Source organism: Danio aesculapii, chromosome 17, assembly GCF_903798145.1.
Source record: "Danio aesculapii chromosome 17, fDanAes4.1, whole genome shotgun sequence".
Taxonomy (NCBI): Eukaryota; Metazoa; Chordata; class Actinopteri; order Cypriniformes; family Danionidae; genus Danio; species Danio aesculapii.
The window spans coordinates 26,407,167-26,433,729 of record NC_079451.1 but is presented as its reverse complement, the minus strand read 5'-3'; the positions used below and the strand labels follow the sequence as shown (position 1 = coordinate 26,433,729).

The window sequence follows — 26,563 nt, the reverse complement described above, 5'->3', positions numbered from 1 at the left end:
TGTAGTCATTAAAAAGAGCCACAAATTAGACAATGTGCTTATTTTAATTCCATTGTTTACATTTATAGTATCGTCATGTTTTGTTTATTGCCTGCTTTAATTTAAAAGTGAAACTGCGGCTATTAGCATGAAAAGCAATTAACTTGGTCTGTCAGTAATGGAAAAGCCTTGCCCGCTTTCTCTGCGTTTGTCTCCAAGGATTACTGGTGGTTTGCCAGTGAACTTTGCTTTTGTCAGAATGCTGTCATGCGTGTGAAATGTGCGGAGATACATAAACAAACCCCATCGGGCGATACGTGCAAGCCTGCAACACAGGAAGTGGCTCTTATTCAAGTGTTGTCGACAAACCTAACAAATATTGACACCCGATGCGATTTGCTTTGTTTGTTACCGTGCATCTCTGAGGTGAACATGACCAGCACAGGGATTCCTTCTGGCCGAAAATTGGAAAATGCGCCTTTGTGAGTAGCGCATATTGATTTTATTTCAGAGCTGCAATCTTTGTTGGGCATTATTTTGAGAACAAATGTATCATTGTAGGCGTGAGGGCAGTTGTGGGAGAACTGATGTTAATGCATTCACCTTGCACTCATCGCAATAAAGAAGACGTGTTCACACTCATGTGGATTTTTTTTTTTCCTATTCTGTCAGAAAACCAATGAATGGACCAATCAAAGCTCACTATAGGTCCCCATCGTCCAATCACAGAGAGTGTCACGGAGTGGAACGATATCTCAGCCTAAATGATACTGCATTCCATCCTCAGCTTTGCTACTTAAATGTGTTTACTGGTGCTTTTTCTGGGAGAGAAGTAATGAAAAAGTCTTAATTCATTTTGTTGCTCTCTGGTTATATCCTGGCATATAGCACTTGTGTATTAAATTTGGTCAGACCGCAAGTGCTTTTTTTAAGCAAAGTATCTTTCTCCCATTAAAGGCTGTTAGCCTTGAGTGGATGTGAGTTTATAGCATCAAACTTTTATGAGACCTATTCCTCCTCGCATTGACCATGAGATTTTCCTTTTTGGAAATCCACAGGTTTTCCCATGACGACTTCTCTTTGCAATTGTCTTTGCTGTTTTGAATTTACGCCTAGGAACTGAGAAGTGATCTTAACGCAGTGTCTTTCAAGGGCACAGCCTTTTTTTACGAGCTGTTTATTTCTCAACTTCAACAATTTAATTATGAAACAGCACTGGGAGAGCATCGTCGGTGCAACTGAAATGTTTACTTTGGTTTATGTCTTTTTATTGTTTTTCAGAATTTTACCAGCACACAATATTTACACTTTCTTGCATGTTCTAGTACCAAGACATGCAAGGCAAAAAAAAGGATTAATTTAGAAACAAAACAGATGTTTTCCCCCTCAGAAACAGGCAGTGAAGTACAAAAGTGAAGAGAAACACTGCGGTTTGCAGACTGGATTTCATTTCAAACTGTACATCCACTTTAGAAGATTCATTTATTTCTTTATGTTGCTTCTGTCAGGGAGAATTGAATTATGGTGTTGTTTTAACTGTTTTATATTGCTATATAAGAACGATATATATGTATTTTCACTCATTCTAAGGAAAGTACATGTTTTACATGTGCAATCTCACTGAAGCTGTTTGTTCATGCGATTGCATGTGTGAAGCTACTGAAGGAATTTCTTTTTCCTTAAATAATTTTTTCATTTCATTCTGTGGAATTGCAACCACGGTTGAGTTTTGCAACCAATTTGCCAATTTGACTCTTTTTATGTGGTTTTAATGTAATTCCATTTCAGTTCAGCTTCATTCAGTATCAATTATCAGAATTGAATTTAAAATGGTCGTTTTTCAGACATGGAAACCATAATTAAACAAGCTGGTAACAAAACCCTTTTACCCAGCTCTATTCATGAAATGCACATTTACATTAACAACATACGCACAATTATATTTGAGCAATTATAATTTGAGCAACACACACTGTAACAATAAATTGTAAATAAGAACCAACAGTGCACACGATGCAAACATAAACTGCACAATACTGTAATGATTAACATTTTGTTAATGTGCAAGAATGAAATGAATTCATTTAAACCATATATTATCCGAGCCTACACATGTTGTTTTGTAGGTCGTTTTTGTTATTGCTGAATTTTACACTGGCACCACTGGCAAATGTTGGCCTCTGGTCAAGCACCTCATCAAACACCCAAGACTGATTTTTCTTTAATTATTGCTATTTTTGTTTTTGATTTTCACAGTGTAAGAAATAGACTATTAACGTAGCAAGATATTAATATAACATTATACTATAAACATTAAGCTATAAAACCTAACCTTCATAAACACTTTCAGGCATTTTTTTGTTCTTAGTTAAAACCTGATAATTCAATTAACATTCTTTATATAGAAAATTTAGCACATTCACTTCCTACGTTTCTTAGTTGGTTACATCTGCGGAGCGTGTGTAAGGCTGGGGAAGGCTTAGCCTCCCCCTTGCCAGAGACTACGGAGATAGCAGCAAAGAAAAAAATGCATTGAAAACATGTAACGGGTGTAAGGCGTAATATGAATGTAATTTAATGTTGATGATTAACTCAACAATTTAGCTATTGTAAGTTTGTCAATGAAATTTCAAATCCCCCTCCACACAAAAATGGAACTGTCCAACCCTGCACGTTGCACTGATGAGCGCTGTTTATTACTAAAGTTCGCAGCAGCTCTGAAAGCCAAACCAAAAGTGCTGGCCAGCGGACTATTCTGATTTGCTGGTCAAGGACATAAGTAATAAAATGACAAATTAGTATTATAATAATATATTATAATAATATATACAGTGGTTTAACTTGTTTTCAGCAATAATGTTGTAACGTAGTCTAGCCTATAGTGTAGTAATCTTGTTTAGGCAATCGTTTGGAGTTTTACATTTTAAAGGAAAAATATTTATTGCTGAATTAGAAGTTCAGTTTTCAATGGGCCTCGTAAAAAAGAGAATGATTTTTCGTATTCTCAGGGCCGGTGCATCCAGAGGTGACCTAGGGCGGTAGAATAGTGAGGGCTGCGTCCTCTCTAATTTTAATTATTCTTATTATTATTAATAGTAATAAAAGCAACGAGTAATAATTTCATTTGAAACTGCATACAGTAAGTAATAAATAAATATTTAATAAATAAGTATTTAACCATTTTTTTATATTTAATAAATGCCGTCTTGAGGAACAGAATTTTAATTCGATTTTTAAAAGTAATAATAATAAAACATAAATAAACTGACCCCAAACTTTTGAAACTGTGTAGATCAGTGGGTTAGTTTAATAAAATAATTTAATGTGCGTGTTGAATAGACGTTTGTTGATAGGTGGTGCTTTTGTTAAAACCTCTTTTTGGTCGGTCGCAAATCTTTTTAAATGCATTAAAGGGCAGCGCAAATATTAGCCTTACCCTGGAGTTTGTTCACCCTCCACCTATGCTTGGTTATCATTTCTGAAACTGCACTACAGCAGTGAAGTAGTACTGAAGTGTGGTTTATTTATTAATAAATTTCAAGAGGATCACGTGCTTATGATTGAACACAGCTGGTATCGCATCAGCTCCGTATTTTGCACCAATCAGATGAACACTGATACACTATAAATAACCAGAGTTTTCTTCTCCGGTCATCCTCATCTTGAAGAATCCCCCCTTCCACCCCAACTCCTCCCCTTCTCTGATAGGGCTGCACGGCTGCACGGCAATAATGCTGCTGGTTCAGCCCCTCTCAGAGCCGGTCGGCATTTCTGTGAGTTTGCATGTTCTCCCCGTGTTCGCGCGGGTTTTCCCCGGGATTCCCGGTTTCCTCCCACCGTTCAGAAACATACACCATAAGTAAGTTGACTACTTCAAAATAGCATCTTAAGACAACTCTTAGCCGGATATATATCAGCACGTTCAAAAGCAGGGGAGTTCTTGAGACCTACCTGAGCTCAAACTCTCCTGTCGTCCTTCAAACGGGAGGGGACCTCGGGCTCGAGGATATTCTAAACTCAGGGCTCACTCCTGGGACAGCATGCCAAATACGCTTTATTATCAATCATCAGCTAAGTGTGAACTCTTGAAATAGTAAATGATGATTGTTCAAAGCGCATCCTGAAAAAAACTCCATTCTTGAGCAGAATGGGGAATATATATATTTATACTCTCTGATAAAACTTTTACTACAGAGAGATCATAACATTTTCTAAATTTTATTATGTACTTTGTACCTATGTAACATAGAAGGATAGTCCTGCTTTGCAGTGCACAATTCCAGGCTTTTCAATCTGAAAAGCCCCCCTTATCCCCCACCCCCATGTCAGTAGTGCTTGGATCAATCACACCACAGCACATTTAGTGCACACACACACATTTAGTTGCTAATTAAAAGTTCTATTGTTTTTAATCACATCATGCTCAGCCTTTGCATCTGCTTTGGAAACCACAGTGACTTTGTCAACCTCTTTTTTACCTTCATTGCCTGTAAACATAAAACACTTCCACACATTAGAGCCTAATTTTGCCAGGGTTCTGCGGGTTTCCTGAATCAATATTGTTTTGTTAAAATGTAGATCGATTAAAATCAAAGAATCTATATGTTTACCCAGGCCTATTTAATTCACACAGATTCACATTGTTTGACAGTTTAAATTTCACCGAAGTTCTAAAAAGCTTTTAGTGTGCCAGTTCACCCACTTGTGTAGCGGGAACATATTAGTGAGCAGCTAGCATGCTTGGAGTGCAGGAGTCTATCTTATATACTGTGACATGAATGAACGCAAATGTGCAAAGTGCCTTGTAAAGTGTGAAAGAATAATGTTGAAAGGATAATGCTTGTGTGATGTTGCATTTATGCATTTGGAAGACGCATAGATGCTTTTAAAAATTAATCAAACCCATGACCTTGCCAATGCTGTACTAGGTGAGCTACATGAATTGTTAAATGATAGCAGGGCTGGGGTGTTTTTTCTTTATCATGGCCGTGCATCAATGTAGTAGCATTTTTTTACATCTTAAGAGGACTCATGTATGATGCATGTGTGATGAAATGATAGAAAGAAAACCGAAGGGTTTTTTTACTGAAAATCACTGCTCAGAAAAGTGCTGCCTTTGGTTTTGTTCAAGGTTCAAAACAGCTGGAGACGGGACACTGCAATCAGTGCTCAACAGCTCAAAGAAAGAGAGCTGCTTTCAACCTAAAATCTTAAGATATTTGTAGTCAGGCAATTTATCAGACTTTTAGAAACATCCGAGAAAGCATCCAGCCATTCCGCGATCGCTTCTAAATCACGAAATGCCTGAAAAAGTTGTCTCTTTTGTTGTTGAGAAATTCTTTTTTTATCAAAAAGTGAGAATTTGACACCTCCTATAAGCTTTTGACAGTCATGTTCATTTTATTTTGCTGAAATCAACATACATTTACCAAGAGGGACTGCTTAGTACTGTTGGTCAGTAATGATGTATATTAATCATTTATATACAGTGATCAAAATATATAAGTACACCCCTCACAAATCTTTATTTTAAATTAATATTTTTAATAGAAAGCTATACAATATTATATTTATGCATATACATTAGATTAATCAGTACTGAAGCAAAATCTGGAGCTTATCCAACAAAATGGTCAAAAAGTTAGTACACCTACATGTATATGTTTTAGAAAAATATTAAATACAAGTTTAAAAAAGAGGAAAAATCAAGAAAAAAATGTTTAAAATGTTTGCTTGAATTTAATTATATTATCTTTCAGTTTCTAAACATGTTTGGTGACTAAAATATTATTTTCATAAATATATCTGTTGAATAAATCCGTTTTGGTCAAATGCACCAAATTACATTGCCTATATTCACTGAGAAATGGATCAAAATATTCATTTTTTAAATGGATTGTACTCAGTTATGCTGAGCATTGTATATATTTGATAAAAGCAAACAAAATGAATAAAAATAAAATTGACTAAACACAACTAAATGTTTAAAATTACTTTTAAAATAATTTTTAGCATAAAATGTAAATTTTAATTCCTATTTAACGTACTTACATAATACCAAAGTTACATGTCAGATGATTTCAAAACTTTGCAGATATTAATACACGATAGTTAAGTACTGCATGAGGCACTGGGGAGACCTTGCGACTGAAAGACACTGGTTTTTATTGCATTCCATCTTAGAAAAAATGTTAGAACATTTTAATTGGGATGCTTTTTTACACTTCTTTTTAAATGTGGGAGCAAACAAACCACAGTTCACACCAGCACGGCTTCAAACCCCTAGAATAAATTGTCAAATGAGACAATCATTTGTTCTCATAATCAACACAGCAGAGTATTCCAGTACACTAACAGTCATTAAGTCTCAATTGTCTTTCCAAAAGTGACACCGAAATAATAAAGATAATTGTCTGTTTACATTCTGCTTTATCTAATTAATGGCGTTATTCAAAAGCGACTGTGACACCTCATTTAAGCATTCTATTTGCCTCAGTTTTTTGTGTTCTGCAGTTCGTTTACCATTCAAGTTGAATCATGCATATATTCTCACTTTGATTTGTGATACTGTATGAAGCAGTGGGGAAGAAAGACTTGATCTCAACCTCTGCTCAGTACAGTACCATCACAATTTTTGCAGTAAAAGACGTCACAATCACAAAAAAAATCTTTGAAGGTTGAAGAATGAAGAGATCAAAAGCTGTCTTCATGAAATCATGAAGTCCTGTTGAATAAGTCACAGAGGCGCACTTTTCAGTCATGGAGTGTAGTCATGGAAACCCCTTGTTGATCTGATCTATGGCATACAAGAGAGAAAGAGTTGTCATGTAACATCCTGCAGAAAGCAAGGGGAACTCGGTTATGACTTTGGGGATTACCCTCCAATATCTTCACGCTGCATTTAAATTAGCATTATGATGAGATGGTTTTGTTGGCTGCACTACAGGAAACGTGAATGGAACAGCAAGTAGAGGCTCTCGTCCAATGCTTTCTCCTGTATGGTTGAAAGAATGTGTACTGTGAATCTCTCAGACTGAAGTACATGTGGTGCATTCATTGTGCTGAGAATCCAAGTGCAATTCAGCAGAAGAATTCAGATCAATATTTTTCAAGTTGATGTAAAGAACCCCCAAGACCATCTCCATTGTTTTGCAGCATGCATGCATGCGACATTCCAGCCTCCAGCTGTTTTGTAATCTTTTCCAGCATCCGATGTGCACTTAGAAATGCAGCTTGAGCAGGAAAATTACTTTTTTTTTTTGCATTTCATTCGTCTGTGGTCGAACCTGGAAATACACTTGCACTATCTCTTTTCTGGGTGGAATATACCAGTATTGAAACTGGTCAGGATGTTTGATAAGGAACATGTTTGATCAGAATCCTGCAATGTGGTCTTATCGCTTCATTACAGCCTGCGGTTAGTCCAATATATTCCCTAAACATGAAAGGCAGACTGTCCCTCTGCAGGTGTTCCTATCGCACTGAGATATTCCACTGTGTCCACTGTCAAGATTCACACCTAGATATTCAAAAGTCGCCATTCCTTTTCATTGACAGGCATTGCATTTCTACCAGCAGGACTGTATTTCTAAAGAATTCTGAACAATGTACTGTCTGTATGAAGACTAAAGTATACTTACATGTATGTGTATAACAAAACAAATACTGAATATGTGCACCTATACAAATTTAGACTCATTCTTCCATTCAAAAGTGTTGAGCATAAAAACATGTAAACACCTTGTAAGACCCAAATAAAGAAAAGAATGAGCAAATTTTTTTTGGTCTCTCAGATATTGTTATATGAGGCCTCTGATGTAAAAATTAAAGATTTATTTTTATTTATTTTTTATTTATTATTATTATTTATTATAAAAAATTTTTTTTACTTTTTTTACACTTTGGAACGTTTTTAGGCAAATGTAATATTGCAAGGTTGGGCCTAGTTGTGAGCAGAATTTCTGTATTTTTACTCACTTGTCTGAACTGGTAAACATTCATTTGCAGGGTTATTCACTTATTAGCTCCATAGCAGTATATATCATAAGTAATAATCAACAATCATATTTTTTACAAATAAGTATTTATTAATAAAAATATTTGAAAAAAATATATTTTGTCACATTTAGTGTGGTATGATTGTGTTTACTTACAGTGATAGTCCCTAACACAGTTCTTTTCATCTGAAAGGCACAGGCGACACAGGTGAAAAAAAAATCAGTATTGGGACTGATAAACTCTTTCAACCAGTGAAACATGTCATGGGGCACGGTGTGTTTTTTTGGTTGGGGCTTGATGTTCACATCGTCATTGGCTGGGCAGTTAATGGGTTGGTGGTTTTCTTTGTCCATTTCACCTGCATCTTCATTCTTTTGCATCACTTGCATTCATTTCAAAATCGCTCTCTCAATTTTGGACTGCAGCAATCACATTCTGCACACTGAACAGATGACCTTTCTGCACTGATGGCATTCTAAAACTGAAAAAGGTTGTATTTTTAATTAAATATGTGAAAAACACATATAACACATATATTGTAGCAGATTTACACTTTGCAGACAATTTCAATGCAAATGCTAACTAAAATTTGACTACATTTTAAACAATACTTTCCGTTTGGCCTATTATGGTCTGTACTTATCATACTAAAAGGGACACATGCATCTCCTGTAACAGGTTCACATTCAAGACCATTCACACCTTGTCCTTAAACAATGCAACAGGCTACCACTCTGACCCAACGTTGTAGAATTATAATATAGACATAATAAGCTCTAAATCATTCATTAAAACATTGATTAATGTTTTCCAAAATAAGTAAATGTTTATGTGTTCTAGACATTGTAATAAACACGAAAAAATATTTAAGGAATTTTACTTAATCTTGACAAATCCAGAGGTGCAAAAAAGGAGATCAGCTCAATGCGAAGATTGCAGGTAGAGTAAGTTCATGGCAGGATGACCATCCAATTACAACGTGAGGACACACAAAAGGACCCATTAATCATGTTAAAGTGAGAAGAAAAAAAAAAACATTTGCTTGCCGTTTTTAGAATTGTTAAAAGTGATGTTGTAATTCTGCAGCAGTGTGCTTTGCAGGATTAATTAAACTATTACCTTCATGTAGGACTTTTCACTGCATTTTGCGACAGGATATTCCACACACACACAGCTGTTTGGCACCTCCTAATACAGTAAAGGTCCACAGACACCTGCATTATGAAATCAAAACTGGTATCAAATTCTTTTAAAACAACACTCTTCCACCAGTCCTTACTTCAAACACACATTCAATACCTCGTTTGTCACGGGGGCATGAATGAAATGTTCATTTATAATGAAATGTTTCATTAAAATTAAAACTGCCGAACTGCTATTAAAGTTGAACAATTTTAAATGAAACACCTGAAATTCAATCGATCTATGTGCTATACCATGTGACAAGATCATGGAAGGAACATTTAAAAAGCAACTCATGTAAACTCCTTAATCATATTATTGTCTTATTTAGTTTAAGGCAAATTAATTCGATTACTGATGTTCATGTAAACATAGTCAGGAATAATAATTTAATTTAATTTAATTATTATTATTTTTTATTTATTTTCTTTTGGTTTTCCATAAATATTCAAAGCATTAAAGGTAACGTTATACTTTGTGTGCAATCAGTATGATTGGGCACAAAACGTGTTCTGAAATAGCAACGTCCCTTAAAATGTTTTATGTTTTACAAAAGCGTGTTTTAAAGAGTGCCCTTGGCTCTCAGTGTCCATTGCTTCAGCTTCTACTTGTTGATGTAGATCAAGCTTTCTTTTATTTTCTTCTCAGTAATTTTGCATCCTTTTGTCTTTTTGTGTTCTGCAGGCAGTGGAAACGAATCTAGCATCCAAAGATAGTCACTGGGTGTACGCCAATGAGGTAAGCACATATTTATAATGAGTTTCATAACTCATTCTTATCTGTTTCCGAAAAGAGGCATCAACCCTCAAAGCTGTTGGCAGCCCAAATGCAGTCTGCCATCTTCATTTCCAATTTCAACTTACAATGTTTGATATGTGGCACATCTCTCATTCAGTGTGTAATATGCTGTCACCATGCTAGAGCAAAGCTGACAGTGGATTATTACACTGGCACGACTTAGAGTTTTGCTCTCTTTATTTCTGTTTCTCTCTCTCTGACTCTCTTCGCTGGATGGAAGAATAACCTAATGAGAGTCTGGCCCTAGAAAAACCAATGAGAGCTAAGCACAAAGAGTTTGGCCCAATAAGAGCCGAGTCAAGAAGACAGAGAGCATAAGTGTTGGCTGAACGGTGTAAAAAACTCTTATGTTTCTGTCTGATGTGTTGACACAGACATTTCGACACAATAGAGCAAAGAAGCATGAGACAATTGTTTTATAAAGAGAGAGAGAGCGAGAGCGAGAGAAAAACTTTGCTTTTACTTTCCTTCTCTGGGAGAAAACAAAGCTATACTCAAGCTTATCCAAAAGCACTCTGTATCCATCTACACTACAAATGGGATTTCAAAACCATTCGCATGGAGTAAGAGTCATTCTTTTACTGCTGCAAGAGCCTTCAGCAAAACAAGAATGTGTGTATTTGATCCCATTCTGACATTTAAAAAAAAGTGGTATTTTAGGGTTAAAGGGTTTGTTCTTAAAGAAATGATATGAACGTCTAGGCACTCTCGTCTATACAGTGGAAAGTGGATGGCTATCACACTGAACGTGCTTTCCCGTTCTGAAAACGCAAGGCATACTGCACTGCCTTTTTTTGTTGACAAGAAAAAAACTCTATTGCCAGACTGACTGGTTGCTTTTAAATAATATTGTGATATTCATGATTTGTGGAGTCATACATGCTCTGGAAAACTCAAAACAGCGATCATTCTATCTTCCATCTTTCAAAGTCTCCGTAGTCATCTTGACAACACAAGCATGACTGTCGCTTCAACAAAAACTCTGCCTGCTTTCATTTGATTGGACAATGAAATTAGACGTGACTGACAGAGTGTGCTTTTTCTTCACAGAGTTTACTGTTTTCATCTGGCCAAGCGCAACAGGCGGTTAAAATGCACAAAATGCTCATGGCCATTTGCAGTGTTGGGGAATGTTACTTTTGAAAGTAGTGCATAACAATATTGAGTTACTCCCCCAAAAAAGTAACTAATTGCATTACTTAGTTACTTTTTATGGAAAGTGATGCGTTTTATTATTTTTAAGTTACTTTTGCGTTTCTTTTCCTTTCCTGGCTGAGGTTTGATCTCTTTCAGAACTTGTGTTTTTTTCACCTTTTTTATAGAGAAGCTCTACCTAACCTACACCTTCATTATTCTTTAAAAAAAAAAATTGGCTAAAATTATATTTTGAGAACTTTCTGAGCCCAGAGCGTATACATGCTGTATTTACAGTAGAGATTAATGAAAGCATGTAAAGTAATGTGTTTGCTACTACTTTTGAATGTTTTGTGTTATTAGTTAAGTAAATTCACTGTCCATTAAAAATAAAGACTGCAGTAAAGCCCAAGAGTACTAACATGAAATATTTATTAAGGCAAAAACAGATTTTAAACCTTTAAAATGTTTAATAAAAAAACATCCCCAAATCAAAATAAATCTTTTAGCTTTATACATTGAATAAATTACAGCACGTGGCTTTAACAAATGTAAATGTAAATCGTTTCCTAAAAGAGAAAAAATCATACTATATTACAAAACGTCGTCGTTTCTACAGTAACATTAGACAGGTTGCACCTCCTCAACAATAAAAGCAATAACCAATTTTTTGTTTAGTTAAATTAAATGTTTTTCCTGGAGAACTTGATCTGATGTCAATCATAGCTGGAGGTGGGGTGCAGGTGTAGTGCTTCGCATCCAGTTTTGTTTTGTTTTTTCAATGTCGTGTTTCTTGCAATTGTCAAGAGTTTTACTTACACATAATCTACACTTAACAACACCAGCAATCCACTACTTTTCCTCAAGTTCAAAATAACAAGAATCTCTGGCCTGCCATTGTTTCTTACTGTCTGTAGTGATGATGGGCGATTCGAGAATGAATTGTTTGATTTAACCAGATCTTCTAAGAGAACCAGTCAAACCAGTTCATTAAATTGAACCAAGTTGTTGTGAAACGGTTTGCCTCTTCAGTATGTACTAATATTCCGAAATAAACCAAAATGCTGAGTTATTCAGTTACTACAACGGTACACTGACTTATCTGCTGTGAAAAAAAAGACCTGATGATGATGAGTGCGAGCCGACTGTCTGTTTACTCGCAGCACTCTCTTTCATTGAGTGTGTGATTCAACCGTAATATATTTAATAAAAGTCAAATAAGCAGGGTAAAAAGTAACTTGAGCTACATTTTTAAAAGAAATTGAAATAATATTACATATTTTTAAAAGTAATGCATTATATTACTCGTCACATGGAAAAAGTAATATTATTACGTAATGCGCATTACTTATAATGCGTTACTCCAAACACTGGCCTCTGGAAAACCATTTTAAATGTGCGCCTGTCATTGCAAAAAGTGCGTTCGGTGAGATTAGCCCCTAATGGTGCAAAAATCACCACCCAAACTTGATATGTAAATAATTGTCAGATATAAAATGCTATTAAATTACTAAATTAATCGTGAAATTGTATTTTCTGTGTAAAATATATTTTAGTAATTTTTATTTATAACATTTAGTTTACAAGTGCATACAAGCATAATAAAAGTAATCTTTATGCCGATGATACACTGGACAACTTTTATAGCAATGTTGCTGGGCAACTTTAAGAAATTATGTCATCAATGGGAAACCAAGTTAGAGACAGGGCAATTGGATTCAGATCTGAATTTCTTTCCCATACCCAAAAAGAAAGCACCCAAGCAAAATAAGCTCTACAATAGTGATCAGTACCATTGCTCAAAAAGTTATGTACAAGGCTTGTATGAAATATTTCCATTTATTTGAACTCATATGATAGTTTACTCTAAAAAGACAATTAAAGTCATCATTGACTTAGTACTGATTTGTAAATCTCCATGCATGTTCAGTTTATGCAAAAGAGAAGCTTAGCATGCTGCTAAACATTTCATCTGTACTCTACTGAACCAACAAAGTCATATACACTCAAAAAATGACTTTAGCTGATTGTTTAAACTACTAATTTAAAATAAGTTAAATAACACAATTCATAAGGTTTTTTTGGGAACAACTTAACTGTTTTATGTTCAATCCACTTAAATTTGTAAAAAAACAAAGATGAAAAAGCTAGCCTAATTGGTTTGTGTTTGAACAGCATGACGGAATTGTGTGGAATCCAGAATGTTTTACAGTGCAGGTTTGAAAGAAGTTGGTGAATGGTTTACTACTTTCTTCTGCCACAGATTCAAATCTTATAGTTTGAGTAAAATCCTTAGTTGCTGATTCAGAAAGTCACTTTTAAACTAATAAAAGAATGTTGAGTGTTTAATTGCATTGAGTACTTTAGCGTATTATGAGAGAGATTGACGGAGTGAGTCTGAATATCTGCATCATTCATTAAGTCTCATGTTTTAAATAATTATAAATGAATACAGGCAGTGTGTCTCTCTTTTCTCCTTTTCCTTTTGTTTCCTCTCTCTCATCATATTGAATCTGCCCACTTATTCCATAACAGCGTTGAAAACATGCTGTCATTCTCCACTTCAGTCTGTGAAACAGAACACACATGATTGGAAAATATGAAATGTTAACGCACTCATTATAAGTGCACTTTTCATAAAATTAATGTAGCTAATAATACCGCGTCACTGATATAAAACTGCTAATGCTTTTACCACAAAATTTGATGACTGTGACCATGTACAGTTTGTGCACTCAGAATATAATCACTAGTGCTGTTGTACTTGTACTGTATGTAAATGATATGCTATTCTTCTACTGTAGAGGCTTTGATTTTAATATAAGCCTCTAATGCTAATTCTGTTTTCCACCATTCTTGTTTCATTTTTGCTCATTTGCGTAGAATAGATTCAGCATGTCCAAATTAAAGCACCATCACATTCAAACTAGAAATGATTAGATATTCACATGAAACCGCTTTTGTTTGCCTGTTATCCTGAATTAAAGATGATTAAATTGGCTGTGAATAAATTCAACACACATCCGACATGAAGGTCACCACAACACATCTGAACACAAATTAGACCTCTACGGTTTTCATTTATCAAACTCATGGCAGAAAATAGGGGAGAGTTCATGAATTTTGAACTAAACCTTGTATATGAGTGTCTGAAACAAAAGTCCAGTTGTGATTTTTTTTTGTTGTTTTTTTTCAGTTGCTAAGCGATTATTATTGTTTATTTAGGATGCTCGGTAACACTTTAGATAAGATCACGTTTCATGCTATTAACTACTTTCTTATTACCTGCCTATTATTAAGATGTTCATTAGTAGATATAAAGTATGATCTTATTCTGCATCCCTTATCCTACCTGAACCCTAAACCCAACTTCTACCTTACTGAGCATTAATAAACAGCTAATTAGTAGTTTATTTAAAGACACCTATGACGAAAATCATCTTTTGTAAGCTTTTTGTAGGTATGGTGTGTCCACAGTCATATTAGGGTGATATAAAGACAACAACTGTTTCTTTTTCCCTGACATTAAAATAAGATCCAAATTCCTCCCATTTTGAGGTCCACTGCAACGTGACATAGGATTGTGGTTTCCCTGCCTACCGATTTGATTGACAGCGGCATATTAACATGTCTCTGTACTAACGCGTATAATCATATCAACAGTACGTGCGCAAGGCAATCGGGAATAAAAGATCTGTTAAGCTCTCTGTGATCATCAATCATCATCAAATGCGATCAAGAATGAGTTTTACAAGTTTAAAACGTTAATAAAACAGTGCATGTTTGTGATAAAATACAGAGTCTTTACTTTATCACCACAGCCACATGTCAGTACATTTATAAAAGAGGACGCTTCAATCCCAGTCTGTGGACGTTAAATCAGGTTTATTTTGTACATAAACATAACGGATATCCATACAGCAGTGGATGTTAATGTATATCCCATCACATTTGTTGTGCAAAAACAGTGCAAAGTTAAATGCGCATGCTGTGTGTGTGTGTGCGTGCGTGAACATTGTAGCGACATTGTGTGTGACTCATCATTGCAACTTAACAAATTGATCAAATAATCATTGGAAATGGTCTTACTGTAGTATTTCTCACAAACGTTATGTGAGATCTGCTTTATTAATGTCTGTCACTGTGCTGTTTATCTGACACAGCCAGAGATTGAGGCACACTCTGACAGGCACGTGGGAATGGTGGATGGGGAGAACTAGCATAACAGACACAGGCCACAAAAACAGCTGCATTGTGTTAAGAGCAGAAAATACTAATATTCTGAAAGCTATAATAAATAATCTGAGGAGTGTTTTGAGCTGAAAGACACTTTTACAGACACATTCTGGAAACACAAAAGACTTATCTTAAATCTTAAAAAAGAGGTAAAATAGGTACCCTTTAAGCTAGTATTGTTAGTTAGTGGTTTAATATTTACTACTGAGAGTCCAAACGCTGAAGAGCAAATCCATCGATGCGCAGCTCTACAGGTCCCAAACCATGCAAGCCAGTGGCGACAGCGACATGGAAAAAACTTCACCAATTGGCGAAAGGGAAGAATTAAAAAACCTTGAGAGAAACCAGGCTCAGTTGGGCATGAACATTTCTCCTGTGGCCAAACGTCTTGTGCAGAGCTGCAGTCTAGGCGCCGGAGGCAGGAGAAACTGGATGTCAGCGAGACTCATCTGTCCCTGGAGCGTCACAGGAATCAGTCTCATGCTCTCCACTCCTCCATGACCACGACAGCAGATGCTCAGGATATGGGCTGGTCCAGGATTATGGAAACCTTGGGATCATCTCGTCGCTGGTCTTGGATCGCATCAGTGGACTTAAGATGCTGAGAGAAGTTGACTCTGATGATGGGGTTTGAGTCCGGTGAAGAACAGTTTCAGAAATCTGGTAAAACAAAAGTCAGTCTGTCATATAGTCAACAGAAGCCTCTGTTGGATTTACATGAGAAAAGCAGACACTTGAATGGCACTCTTGAGAGAAATTTGAGATCTGAAAAAACGTACACAGTGGCCTCTGATGGATTCGCGAAAAACAAAAACTGCATTTAAACTTACCTCCTGGGACATATTTCATGCTCTCCAGAAATGTATACAGAGGTATGTATCCATAATGAGCCTGTGTTGGTATTGACCATAGAGTGAAACATAAAGTTCAGCTGAAAAAAAATCCATTATTGTTCATTGCTCAAATAATTTGCTCATAACTTGAGAAGAAAAATATGAAATCTATGAATTCGAAAACAAGAATTTCCTGTGATCTCACCATGACATTGTTTCATTAAGCCCCTTCTCACATACATTTATATCTTCAGTTGTATTCTGTAACTCTGACCTTTAATAGATGTCAGAATAGTCTCCTACTGTGACAAACGCTTGAAGTTTAATTAAATGACAGATTTCATTCAGCATGTTGAGGCATTTAAACATCTGCGCTGATTTAATCACAGACCGTGACATCAGAAGTCCTGACTCTGCTTAGCATCACCTTGATCAGTTGATCAGTAAAAAGTTTATAGTCGTGAGTAAATGAATAATTAATACCTTCAGCAAGGGACGTGTATCAGAGATCATTTATATGTTGGGCCGGGCTGTTTTGATTAATGTGTTTGGAGGTTGCACATGGTGAGTCATCTCAGTGCTGTGATCTCTGGGTATTCTTCTCCTGTACAAACGCCAACGCTTAAACGGCTGCCAAGATTGTGGAAAGATATTTTGTAAGATCAAAGTCTCGGTAAAAGCCGAATGTGCTGCATTTATGAAGGTCAGTGAGTCAAAAGCTAATTTATAGCTCTTTTCTTAGAGAACAGATTTAGGCCAGACTGTTTAGGCCAGTAGTTTCCATTGCCGTTTTGTTTTTGAGGTCCTTTCCCTGGTATTTGTCAGATTCATCCCCTTTCAATTGCTTTTTTTAAGTTATACTGCAAGATTGTATTGAATTGATCAAATGTGACCATTAAATACATTCATAATATGATGAAAGATTTCCATTTAAGTTAAATTAATGTACTTCTTATCATAGAATCTTGTAAAAAGTGTCATCAATTTCACAAAAATGTATTGCAATTCAAATATACTCATGTTTTTTTTTTTAATTAATACTGAATTAAAATGGTTTCACTGTATTTTTTTGTGAAATAGATGCAGTTTTAGTACGACTTCTTTTAAAATCATTAAAGATTTTCTTGACCCTAGACTTCTGACTGCTTGCTGCACACTTCAATTTTTAACTCATGATTATGGACGCATAGTAAGTACAGCACTCAGACGGCCATAATCAATAGGAAGGAGCTGAGAAAATGTAGTCGTAAGGAAATTGAATGCTCTAAATAATGTCCAAAGTAAAATTAAAAAGGTGGCAAAAGTTGCATTATAGAGTTTAAGTGAAAGTGGCTTGCGAGCAAGGGCTATCAAGCTTTAAAAAAGCACTTTACAAGCATTATTCATTTGAGTCTTAATATTCGGAACCCAAATAACAGCTTGGTGTGAAATACTGCAGGCTGTCATTCACTGGAAATAATGCTTTAATAATCTTGCTTGACAGCCTTGGTCACTCTTTACATTCAAAGAAGCTAATCATTCAACATCTTTTGGGTTCTGTGAAAATAAGAAAGCCATTGTAAAGTCAGATTGCAAAAGACATAAGGGTGCTACATTTTGTGTGAATTATTACTTTTACAGCGATTACAATTAGCAGAGATGCAAAAACTGTATGTGTGGAGAGCCTAAATGTATTTATACTATGCCCTTGAGTGTTTAACGCTCTCTCTCTGATGTTAATACGTACTAGATAGCTTTTAGGACTCATAAAGCGCTAGGTAACTAGAGACTGGCACACAGCGCTCTTAAAACTTGCATGAGGACACATGTGGTGGGTCTAGTGTGAAGAAACATCCTTAAATTCAACACGGTAGACACTTCAGAGCTTTCAATTATTGATAGATTTTAAAACTGGTGGACATTTTTTGTACCTCAGTTACAGCTGAACTTCAAGAACATTTCTTTTTTGACTTTGTATCTGATTACAATTTGAAGACGTGTTTTGACTTTAATGCAGTTTGTTCTCAGAGGGGCCAATCCATCATTGCTGTCATTATTTTTTCTCCATATGCTGTACGACACATTCCTGGATATAGTTGATGGAATAGGTTTGCTTCTTAATTCCCTGAGGCTTTAGCTACTTTACTGTGAGTGTATGAATTGCTTGGCACTCACTAACTATACGCTTTACATTTTAAACAGACAGGCCTTGATTTCCTCAGGTTTATTTTATTATAAACTGAGGCACTTTTGACATTTGATCGATATGTTATGATTCCATTACAAACCTCTGTTACTCTGACCCACAAAACCTTTCTCAGCTTGTTCTCCTTATTGCTTTCCTTATTACAATCATACTGTATAATCATGCAATTAGTTTCTTTATTGACATTCTGTCTGGTTCTTGAACTTGATTGGCTGATAGCCATGCGATGATCAGTGATAACAGCACTCTCTTTTGTAATTTGTGGTGCTGTATTTATACCATAATAATCTGGTAGTGTCTGATGGCTGGTAGTGTCTCTGTAGACTGGTGGCATTTCATGCCGTTCAGCCTTATAATCTTAAAATGTGAGCAAAATCACTTGTTTTGTCATCACTTTAGACATTACACAAGCGATTCATTCAAATACTAGTTCTAAAGTGATGTTTGTGAATTAGCAAGGGTTTCCGTTCTTGACGGTCAGCTGCAGATGTGAATGAATGGCGGAAGAAAGTAGTTCCTTGAACAAAAAGATTCTTGAGACTCCCTGTGTTTGATTTTATTTTTTAAAATATGATTACGCCGTCAAACTGTTTTATAAATGCAATGTCACACTTGTAGCAGTGCGATATGGCTGTATATTGTGGGGCACTAAGGCACTTGGCCTGTGGCCTCGAGCCAATGCTCGCCTCCCATCAGTGCTGATATACAGCCATATTGCACTGCTACTCGTGTAATATTGCTCATACAGTATATATGTGTGTGTATATATATTCATACATGTTCAGATTACCAAAAAGAGAAATTTAATTTATTTAATAGAGTTCATAAAAATGTATGTGCAAATATGCAAAGTCCAACACGCTTGGTAATGCTTTAAAAATAACTGCGTCCTATAAAGCAATTGTTAATGATCAATTTAAAATGACTAAATAAGCATTACATTATTTACAAACCAGTTACTCAGATGTTTTCATTGATGTATAAGATTATTTAAAACATATAATTAATTGATAAACTAATTAAATGAACAGTTATATTATTCTGTCACATCAATGACATTGATTGCAATTATATTAAATGCATAAACTCATCTATTAAATAGAAAATGATTCTTTTCTGTGTGATTTGTTATGTCATGTCACCTAATTTCTGAGGGCTATATAGTATTACACAAGACTACACTTTAAAACCTTAAAATGAGTAGCATTGTAATTTGCAACCATTACTTACATAATATTTTTTTTCCAGAGGGACACAAAAGGTGTTTTCCATCATATTACAACTAATAACAAAAGCATATAATACACTGTGAATGCAATTACATATGTAACAGAGGACAGCTAGCAAAGTGCTATGCAGGTAGACCTCACTCCTCTGACCACAAAAGGTGCTCTAGCGACAGACGCTAGAGACCATGGTCTTCAACCTCCTTGTTAGAGCAACCGACACCCATACAAAGAATCGTCGATTCGATCCCAGCTCAGATGGGTTTTGTGCAGTATGACTGGTGGGTGACACATACAAAATCACATTTTTTTTAATGTATGTATATATGTGTGTATATATATATATATATATATATATATATATATATATATATATATATATATATATATATATATATATATATATATATATATATATATATATATATATATATATATATATATATATGCTGGATATTAAGCGTCAAAACGTCATAACTTTTAAAACAAAATCTAAATTTGCCACATATCCTTTACATCAAGTTATATAAGTGAAATTAAATTCTCATCTGCTTAGTCACAGTTTACATGTTGTATTGTGGGTGATGTGAATTTGAATGTGAAATGAAGCAGATCTTCTTTACAGTCTTTTATCTGGATAACATTTTCAGCAATTATCAACAACTTTCAACAAAGTTTGTTCCTCTCACTGAACTATTGTGTCCTGGCAGAGGACTGCACAGAGGACTGGTACCTCTTAATTTTCTTTGGTACCTTTTTTATAATAATTGAATGCTTAATAAATAAAAAATATGTATTACCTATTTGCTAATGCTTAACAAATGCTTTGTAGCATGCATTATAAAGTGTTACCAGTCACCGGTAGCCACCAGTTCAAATTTTTTTTCAAAACACCTTTTTATGTTGAAAGACTGATGCAAGAAAATGAAACCTGTTTGGAAGAAGTGAAGTAAATGATGGCAGAATTTTTCATTTTTTGAAGGAGCTATCCCTTTAAGACCTACAAATCAGCTGGCATAAGCTTCATTTTGCAGCATAGATATTATTAATGTTCTGTATTTGCAAGGACAGTCCCAGAGCAGCCAGAGGTTTAATATATTTGTTTGGTGGCGTTTTGTTGCCTGTAGGTAATAATATGTCAGTCTTCACACTGTATTATTGTGAATGTGTGTGTGTCTCTCTCTCTCTCTGTAGGAGGTTAGTGACACAGAGATCATGGAGCTTGTCCACAGCGCTCTGGGCCGGATGACAGTGATCCGACAGATCTTCCCCCTGTGGAGGGACACCAACATCCGCTGCATGAGGAACAATCATCGCATCTCCTCGCTGCTCTGCGACCCACAGGAAGGCTACTTGCAGTCCCTGGAGGTATGAATCTTAGTGGCATTTCCAAGTGCAAAGTTAATTCACACTCATTTATCAGAAATAGATCTGCAGGCCAAGGTCAGATCAGGTCATCTTATAGTCCCAGATGACCTTTTTTGTAGTATAATGCATTTCAGAAAAAACGACAAGCCTAAATGACCCATAAAACAAAACAAATGGTGGTCAGACCTTCTTTTCCTAGGCTAAGATCATTTGCTGGGGGGGTCTGTGCCTTAGTACAGAGAAGAGGATTTAAAGAGCCCCTATTTTGCATTATAAAAGGTCATATTTGGGTTGTCGGGGTCTCCAACAACAGGCTGATATGCATGCAAGGTAAAAAAAAAAACACTTTCATTGTTTTATAATCTGCATTTATTTTTACCTAATTATCACAACGACTCCCATATGAATCGTTCAGCGATTCATTTGTTCCCAAACCCCTCCTTAGCACAAAGCTAATCTACACTGATTGGACCGATGACCCAGTCTGTTGTGATTGGTTGGCTGCTTTTAGTGCGAGACAGAGAGAAATGCCCACCACGGCTACAGTATAAAGTAGCAGAAAGTATGTGAGAGCCCAATGCAGGAATGCAATAAAACAATGCAGTTAAACACCAGCATATTACTGTACTCTTAACCCTAACCCCAAGTAATAACAATGACACACATGCAGTATTTCTCCACACAGTTGCAAAAGTTTGACTATTTTGAAAATGGACCGTGCCGTGCATGTGTAAGGAACAGGCGATGGTGGCCATAGCAAAGACAAACGGCAGAGGATCACAAGTTCAGAAATGCATTTAAATCAGTAAAGGAAGAAGATAAGAGATTACAAGCCACGCGGGGCGATTACAACTTAGACTTTCACTTAGATGTTAAGATCCTGAGGAAGAAGAAACTGGTAACAGTGACTGTAACAGTAAGAACTGTAACAGTTACTGACAAAGTCCCTGTCAAAATTTGACAAAGTCCCAGACATAATAGTCTCCGCTGCTCCTTCCTTTAATAGCAAACGGCCGGTGAATCCCGTGTTGCAGCGTAGGTTATTGTATCAAAAATCAGAAAAATGACAGGAACAAACACAACACTAGGTTGGCTATACTGTGGTATTGTTGTGAAAATGAATTTTAACCCTTTATTCCTCCACAGCCGAATCTGTCAGTGATCATCATCTTCACGTCGTAATCAATCCTGTGATCCTTCATGCTTCGCTAGTGTCTGAAGGAAAGTGTGTTCAAATTTTACCGGATCTGGAACTATATATTTGGTGATGTACCGTGTCGACGTCGATGCGTTCAAGCAAAAGATCCGAACCCAACTAGATTCATTTATTCAACTCTGAGTCAACTATTTCAAAGAATCTATTTTTAAACAAATTATGATCATGTATTATAAATTAGAACCAGGTGTAGATTAAAGGTGCTGAATGTAATTTTTCACTTGTCTAAAAAACACAGATATGTAGAAAACAGTCAACATACTTGTGCTTTTGTAGTCAAAGTAATGTGTAAACAGCCAGTTATTCTTGTGTGTTGTTTTTTCAGTTTTGGTTGTGGTCAATGTTCATCATTTAACCCAACATAATGGTTTGATTTTTGTTCAATAATTGGATTCAATTCAACTAAATTAAATTTGTGTTTATTTCTGTAGCGCTTTTACAATATAGATTGTGTCAAAGCAGCTTAATATAAAAGTTGTAGTAAATTGAAACTGTGTCAGTTCAGTTTTCTGAGTTGAAGTTCAGTTTAGTTCAGTTCAGTCTGGTTTCACTGCTGAAAGCCCAAACACTGAATTGTACAGGTATACTATGGTATTGTTTACCTCATACATAAAGTAATCTTTGCATGCAAATTTTTCATTCTTAAGCCTTAAATAAATTGAGTTGGTTTATGAAAAAAAAATTCAGAACATGTTATCAGCATTAAACTACAGAATATCTAAAAATAAAAAATGTAACATTTAAAAATAAGATTTTAATTCAAGCCTTCTCTTATTTATCTGAATCTATCTGACCTATAACTCTAAAGATGAAATTAATCAAATACATAGGGTGGTGTTGACAACTGAAGAAGATGAATACAGCAGCTGGATGGAAAAATGCTGTTGCTGTTGTACGGTATTTCATCTGAGAGAGAGAAGTATTGTTTCAACTGTCAGTGAGATTATATTGACCCAGACACTAACCCAACAACCATCTATCAAAAATATGCTATCACCAAAAGTGTAATAGGAGCCAGATAAATATCGGAGATGCATTTGAGAGTTGGAGACAGCTTAAAAACCCATTGTCAGTTGAATTCATTCTTGCTGGTGTCATCAATCTGGCAACTCATGTCAGTGCGTATTTTAAGTTTGGAGTTCAGCACCAGTTCAACACCTAGCTGTTAATATTAAGATACGGAGCACACTTTTTAATGTTACCCACTGAACATTTGACTTGGAAGTGCCAGCAAAGCATGTAAGAATCAACGTAATGCTGTAGCAAAAATGCCACCACGAGCATGTATTTTTCAGTGACCTGACTTGTTTCTGTCAAAGTAGAACAGAAGTTCTGTCCTAGCAAGAATTTCCTCAAAGATTAATTTTTTATAATGAGCTGCTACATGCGGCATGATTTACGAGACATCTCAAGTCTTTGTGGCCTTTTGTGAAAGGTTATATTGTATGCATAGCACATTAAGATACTTGGCAGCTGCTTTCTTGCAGCAAAGGAGTTCAGCGCCCCATGTTAGTGAGATTTACTCCAATAGCTCAAGTCTAAATTCATCTGTAATTGTCTTTTCATTACAGCTTTGCAGTTGCAGTTTAGGGGTATCTGTGGCTCTGCATAATAACCACAATAACCGTCATGTTTATTTTCTTTTTTGTAATCGCTTAATTTCTCTAGAATCTTAATTTAAAACAAGGTTATGCACGACTGGTCCAGATGAGCCGCCTGGGCCCTAATGCTTTTTCCCGTTAACAAATATAATCTTGTAAAGTCACAGACGATACTGTGTAATTGTGAAAAACATTCTACCTCCCTTACACAATATTAAAACACTGTATCTGTTTCTGGCTCGACAAAAAAAAACCTTGTTTGGGCCTCAGAATCCATTTTCATTCTTTTAGAGCAGATGGTAAATCCATGTGTCTTTCTCTGGGGCTCTCTGTCTCAATAATTCATGAAGAAAGAGGGTCACGTGCAAACGAATGCCAAAGCAGTGCCACAAAAGGACAAATGAGTGCTTTACGGAAATGAGCAGGGAGATATGGAGATGTTAGGGGCCGCAGGGACACTTCTCACCCTCTGTTGGTGCTACCGATACAGTGCAGGTTGAAGAGCGCAAGAGATTGAGTCTGTGCTGTGGCAGATTGGCTGTTTTAATTAACTCGAGAGGTTGCGGCATTGTGAATCGGAGCCCTCGGGCCACAGGTCTCCACACGCCATCCTGACAGTTCACGCAACGCTGAATAAAAGCTCTGTGGGCGGTGCGTTTTATCCATCTAATTGATGTCCTAATTTTGTTGTTTTGTTTATTCATTCAGATTTAAAAGTGGTGTTATCAGAATTGTTCCATTCTCAAAATGTTTACAAGTAAATGGGGACATACACATCGATTGGCTGTGTATTCAGTGAAGCATTGTGTCCTTTGTTTTGTTATGCATTGATGTCTGTTTGTAAACCGTGTATAAGCAGTGAAGAAGGGTTGAAAAAGGGTTTGACATGAAGGTTTTTGGAGAAACACTGGTGAATTCTGCTAGGGTTAGGACATTTTATGAATATTATAAGGAGTACATTTAGAGTTGGCAACCAAATTGAATCTAGTTACATTTTTAAGTATGCTCTACCAGTGCACATAATGTGGTTGAATACTGATAATCTTTTAGAAGCTTCTCCAAAATAGTTTCCCCCACCAATATTTGGCATTTCTGTAACTTATTATATATTCAATACAGTTAAGGCCTACCATAAACAATGTTGTGGAAAGTTACTTTTAAAAGTAATGCATGACAATATTGAGTTAATCCTCAAAAAAGTAACTTGTTACATTACTTAGTTACTTTTTATAATAAGAAATGCGTTACATTACTTTTGAGTTACTTTTGCATTACTTTTTCTGACCTGGCTGAGGCTTGATCTGTTTCATAACTTGCAGGATTGTTTTCTTCTTCTGTTTTTAAATAAAGGAGCTCTGCAATTAAAAATGCACCATATAGCCTACACCTTAATTTACCCTAAAAAAATCAAAAATATATACAGATCAAAGTGTAAAGCAATGTGTTTGCTACTTTTGTTCTTTTTGTCTTACTAGTGAAATAAAATCATTGTCCATTGAGACAATTCTCTTTTCACTTTCTTTGACACATTCAGAACAATGAGAATACTGCCATTGCAGAAATGTAAGTCTCTGCCATCTTGTCGGATTTACAGTGTCTACGTTCGTTTCAATTCAGCTATTTATTTTTTATAAGCTAATTGATTAAACTTTTCCCTGTGTTGGGTTGTGGCTGGAAGGGCATCCGCTGTGTTGGCAGTTGGCAGTTCATTCCGCTGTGGTGACCTCTGATTAATAAAGGGACTAAGCTGAAAAGAAAATGAATGAATGAATGAATAATTAATGAAACTAAAATTAACCTGAATTACATTTTTTAAAAAGTAACTCAAATATTATTACTTCATTTTTAAACGTAATGCGTCACTTGTTACTGAGAAAAGTAATGTTATTACATAACCCGCGTTACTTGTAATGCATTACCCCCAACAATGACCATAAATATTTTAAAAGTTCACACTTAGCTCACGATTTATACATAGCTTGTTTGGCGTCTCTGGTTTCCCCCACAGTCCAAAGACATGCGCTATATGTGAATTGGATAAGCTAAAATTGTGAATGAGTGTGTATGGATGTTACCCAGTGATGGGTTACAGCTGAAAGGCCATCCGTTGCGTAAAACATATGCTGAATAAGTTGGCGGTTCATTCCGCTGTGGCAACTCCAAAATAATAAAGGGACTAAGCCGAAAATGAAAATGAATAATATAATATAATATAATATAATATAATATAATATAATATAATATAATATAATATAATATAATATAATATAACATAACATAACATAATATAAAGAAGAAAACCTGCTAGGTGAATACTTTAAAAAGTCATCCCATGAAAAAATGGTCAGATTTCAATCTACTGTATATACTTTTGTGTTCCTGCACCAGCTGAGCAAATGGCATTGAGATGAATATGAATGTGAACTCATTAGCTTGTTTTAATAGACATCTGTGCTAGTGAACTAAATTGAATGTCAGCTTTCAGTGCTTTAAACTAGCACCTCCTGATCAATTACTGTTCTCATTGAGGAGGCAGATATTAAAACAGCTTATTCAATGCTTTAATAATTATCAGACTTGTCTAATTTACAGCCACACAGTAGTAAGAGGTCACTGTTTTTTACGTTTGTTAGTTATTACTGCAGAGACTCTCTTCTGTACATTAGTAGTTAGCTGTTAAAGCAGATCGCATGTTTTGTCTCACTTGCGGGCAGAAAAGGCGTTGACTCATGATTCCGCAGTCTCTCACAGGGCTTCTGATGCCTTGAAACCATGTCAGGATGTGTTTGACTAATCGGACAGCTGGC

At 35.7% G+C, this 26,563-nt stretch overlaps 1 protein-coding gene across 2 annotated transcripts in view; it reads left to right on the top strand.

Annotated features, from left to right (window-relative positions):
* grid1a (glutamate receptor, ionotropic, delta 1a) overlaps nt 1-26,563 on the top strand; it is a 435,683-nt gene that overhangs the window by 345,426 nt on the left and 63,694 nt on the right. For both annotated transcript variants that reach the window (XM_056477338.1, XM_056477339.1), the window contains exons 5-6: nt 9,844-9,897; nt 20,766-20,939. In XM_056477338.1, the coding sequence (XP_056333313.1) occupies nt 9,844-9,897; nt 20,766-20,939 (228 nt within the window). The remainder of the gene's footprint in view (nt 1-9,843; nt 9,898-20,765; nt 20,940-26,563) is intronic.